This window comes from Perca fluviatilis, chromosome 24 (assembly GCF_010015445.1).
Source record: "Perca fluviatilis chromosome 24, GENO_Pfluv_1.0, whole genome shotgun sequence".
In the NCBI taxonomy this organism is placed as follows: domain Eukaryota; kingdom Metazoa; phylum Chordata; class Actinopteri; order Perciformes; family Percidae; genus Perca; species Perca fluviatilis.
This window is the reverse complement of record NC_053135.1, coordinates 14,085,257-14,089,637: the sequence shown is the minus strand read 5'-3', so window position 1 is coordinate 14,089,637 and position 4,381 is coordinate 14,085,257. Positions and strand designations below refer to the sequence as shown.

At 36.4% G+C, this 4,381-nt stretch overlaps 1 protein-coding gene across 1 annotated transcript in view; it reads left to right on the top strand.

The window, feature by feature from the left end:
* The first annotated feature begins 2,155 nt into the window (after positions 1-2,155).
* The window catches only part of gtf3c3 (general transcription factor IIIC, polypeptide 3), a 77,218-nt gene continuing 74,992 nt past the window's right edge, over positions 2,156-4,381 (top strand). Inside the window, exons 1-3 of the mRNA XM_039793131.1 lie at positions 2,156-2,868; positions 3,287-3,410; positions 3,498-3,689. Coding sequence (XP_039649065.1) covers positions 2,593-2,868; positions 3,287-3,410; positions 3,498-3,689 — 592 coding nt within the window. The 5' untranslated portion in view covers positions 2,156-2,592. The remainder of the gene's footprint in view (positions 2,869-3,286; positions 3,411-3,497; positions 3,690-4,381) is intronic.

The following is a 4,381-nucleotide window of genomic DNA, read 5'->3' as shown; positions in this document are numbered from 1 at the left end:
ATGTATATATATATATAGTATGTATATATATATATATATGTGTATGTATATATATGTATGTATATATATATATATATATGTATATATATATATATATATGTATGTATATATATATGTATATATATATATATGTATATATATATATGTATGTATATATATATATATGTATGTATAATATATATTATATATATATATGTATGTATAGAGTAGTGATATATGTGTGTAGTGTGTGGTGGTTTATAAATTTTTTTTGGAGAGGAGGAGGAAGGAATGGTGGATGGAAGGAACACAGAAGGAGATGGAAGGAAAAATGTAGCAGGATAACAGGAAGGAATGCAATGAAAGAAAGAAGGATGAAGTAGAAATTTTTATGGAGGGATCAAAACTATGAATAAACACATATGGAATTATATACTTAACAAAAAAGTGTGAAATAACTGAAAACATGTCTTATATTTTAGATTCTTCAAAGTAGCCACCCTTTGCTTTTTTATTAATAAGAGAAAAAATTCCACTAATTAACCCTGACAAAGCACACCTGTGAAGTGAAAACCATTTCAGGTGACTAACTCAAGAAGCTCATTGAGAGAACACCAAGGTTTTGCAGAGTTATCAAAAAAGCCAAGGGTGGCTACTTTGAGGAATCTAAAATATAATAGATGTTTTCAGATATTTCACACTTTTTTGTGAAGTACATAATTCCATATGTGTTCATTCATAGTTTTGATGCCTTCAGTGAGAATCTACCATGTAAATAGTCATGAAAATAAAGAAACACATTGAATGAGAAGATGTGTCCAAACTTTTGGCCTGTACTGTAGATTTGGTTTCACAAGTGGTGGGACACTATGAAGTCAGAGGATCTTTTTCACCACTTAAAGTCTTACTTTTTGATACACATCAGATGCAAATCTAGATGGATGTTTGCATCTTTACTAAAGACAGCAATGTGCTTTTAACTAATTAAAAATGTAGATTCAATTATTTATTATTTTATCTGACAAAGCACAGTACTATTTACACTGAAATAGCAATCATATCTAAGGTGATTAGACTTCCATGGAAAGGGGAGTATCTAATATCTAACACCCAGTTTGGAAAATATTGAGTGATGAGGAGGCCAGAGACAGATGAGCTCACAACACACACAAGCACTATTTGTTTTTACGAGGTAAATAGTTACATATTTAGCAGCCAATGTGTATTTTCTTTTTCAAAGAAGCGGTCCTCTCTCTCTGCTGTCTAACATTACCTCTCTCACCCAAGTGAGGGAGCTGTACTGCATATCAAATGTCGGAGCTGACATTAACATTAATGTAAAAATGCAAATAAATCAGTGAATTCACAGGCATTTAATGATATTACGCCATTTTGGTGTTGAAATAAAACCCCGTCATTTTTGTCTGAGACTGAGACATACTGAGTAAAAATGCTGTCGATTTTGTGACGAGACCGAATACAACAGCACTGCTGAGGTCTATCAACGCAGCTCCGCTGACCGGAAGTGCAGGCAAACAAAGAGAGGAGGGCTAATGTAATGCTAAGGCTAACTCCTTATCGGCTATCACTATGCAGCATTTTCCTCACCAATATACGGTCTTTGCAAACAAAAAGGATGATCTTCTGCTACAGATCACCACTTGCATATTAAACATTAAATGCCGTTTCTCTCATTCCATGGTGTTCAAACAAGTATAGAAAAATAACAAACAGTACAAAGACAACAAGGGTTGAAAATACTAGGATAAAAAAGCAAATACTAAAAAATATTCTAGATATTTACGGTTAAGTTAAGCTGAGGGTTGGGGGTGACAATAACAAGGTACAGACAAATCAAGAACAACAACAACAACTGTAATGTTAAAATGTAGTGCAAAATAGAATAGAGTGCAAATACAAATGAAAAGATAAAAAGATGTGCAGGCAATATGCCATCCACAGGAACAGTCATTAGCAGCAGTTTTTGGTAGGGGTGTAACGATTCATCTATCTGGATCGATATATCGATTCAAAGATCCATGATCTAATATCATGGATGCAAAGTGAAAATATCAATACATATCGTCTGTAAGATTCTCCTTTTATTTTAGATTCCTACTTTATATTTATTCTTTTTATTAAAAAGAATGGTTTTTTTTCATTTAAATTCCTGTAAGAGCTCAGTTATAAAACTGACAAATCATATTTAGTTTCTTCTTTGAGTTGATATAAATGTGACTGTGTTAAATTGGCATATGATATCGTCTTGTATCGATCGCAGTTTCCTGAATTGAATTGAATTGAATCGAAATCGTACCGTCACAGGCTTTAAGATATCGGCAAATGTCGTATCGTAATAAAACTTGTGATTTACACCCCTAGTTTTTTGTAGTGTTCTGTTCAAAGTGGCTAGTGCCTAATGTACGTATGAAATAATAAAGTAAAGTTCTTATGGCTGAGGCTGTGTGGGATGGGTAGGTTAAAGATGCAGTCTAATTACAAAAAAATATAATATTATTATTACTTATTACTGTTGATGACATCACTTGACACAATTCTCCACTACTGTCAGAGGAGGGCGTCAGCCCAGGGGTCCAGCTGGCCTTTGCTTCCATGCTGGGAGAAAAGCCAGAACAACCATCTTCCGAAGAGGAGGACAGCTTGAGCTATGTTGATGATGAAGATGATGAGGATTACAAGGTGGAGGAAGAGGAGGAGGGAAAGATGGAGGTGGAGAAGACAGAGAAGAGGCTGAGGCGAGGGGGTAAAGGAGGGAAAGGACGGAGGAACAAAAAGAAGAGTGAGTTGACTGAGGAAGAGGATGTGACGGTGGGGGACGTGTTTGCGCTGGAGATGGAGCTGAACCGAGAAAACAAGAAGATGATGAAGGTGAGGAGGAGGGAAGAGTGTGTATGTGTATTTTCCCAGGTCTTATTGTGTGTGTGTATCGTGGAAGAAAAAGTTCTCTCAGGTCCAATTCAGTGGCTGGTTCAGATGAGTTTTATTCACTATGAAGTGGAGAAAGAAGTTCACAAGAAGCTGTAGAATTCTCTAACTGAATGAGTTTCTGGCCATGGTTTTATACGTGGTCACAGGAAGCAACGGAATAAACAAGGCTGAGAAGACAGTCAACTCACAAGTCTGTCTGAGTAGATTTGCATAGGCTCAATACTGTCTGCTCCAACTAATCAAAAGGTGTGAATCTCACTCAGTGTTCAAAGTGAAATGCTTCCTTTAGCACTAAGCAAGATTCGTATAAAAGTAAACCAAAACTGTTTGGTAATTATTTTTCTTCTACACTGTCCAGGAGCGCCGTCATCGCAGTAAGCTACCCCGAGCTCTGAGAGGCTTGATGGGAGAAGCAAACATCCGCTACGCCAGAGGGGAGAAAGAGGATGCCATCTTGATGTGTATGGAGATCATAAGACAGGGTATGAAACAACTTGTGTGTGTTTTTAGAATTATCAACTTTTACATTTATCATTTATCTAAATGAATCTTCTCTCCCTTTTTTCCAGCTCCTCTGGCCTATGAGCCTTTCTCCACATTGGCTATGATCTACGAGGACGATGAAGACATGGACAAAGCGCTGCAGTTTGGTCTGATTGCTGCCCACCTGAACCCCTCAGACTGTGAAGAGTGGATCAGACTGGCAGAAATGTCTCTGGAGCAAGACAACATCCGACAGGCCATTGTCTGCTACTCAAAGGGTCAGTTTGACATTAAAAAGTCAAAGTACAGTACAGGCCAAAAGTTTAGACACACCTTCTGAAATAACTGAAAACATGTCTTATATTTTAGATTCTTCAAAGTAGCCACCCTTTGCTTTTTTATTAATAAGGGAAAAAATTCCACTAATTAAACCTGACAAAGCACACCTGTGAAGTGAAAACCATTTCCTCATGAAGCTCATTGAGAGAACACCAAGGGTTTGCAGAGTTATCAAAAAAGCAAAGGGTGGCTACTTTGAGGAATCTAAAATATAAGACGTTTTCAGTTATTTCACACTTTTTTGTTAAGTACATAATTCCATATGTGTTTATTCATAGTTTTGATGCCTTCAGTGAGAATCTACAATGTAAATAGTCATGAAAATAAAGAAACACATTGAATGAGAAGGTGTGTCCAAACTTTTGGCCTGTACTGTATATAAAATATAGAAATGTCTACTAGGGCTGTATGATATATCGTTTTCAACATCGTTTTCAACATCGTTTTCAACATTGCTCTATAGTCTCATCACAGCACTTACAATATCAAGTAAGGCAAATTAACTCAAACACGTCATGCTACAACTTTTTTGCTGCTTGATACAGAAGGAAAACTCAGACGGTTCTCATGACTAATCCAGTGTTTCGCATTAATTACCTACAGTCTGGGTAGGCCTGCCACAATTTCATAA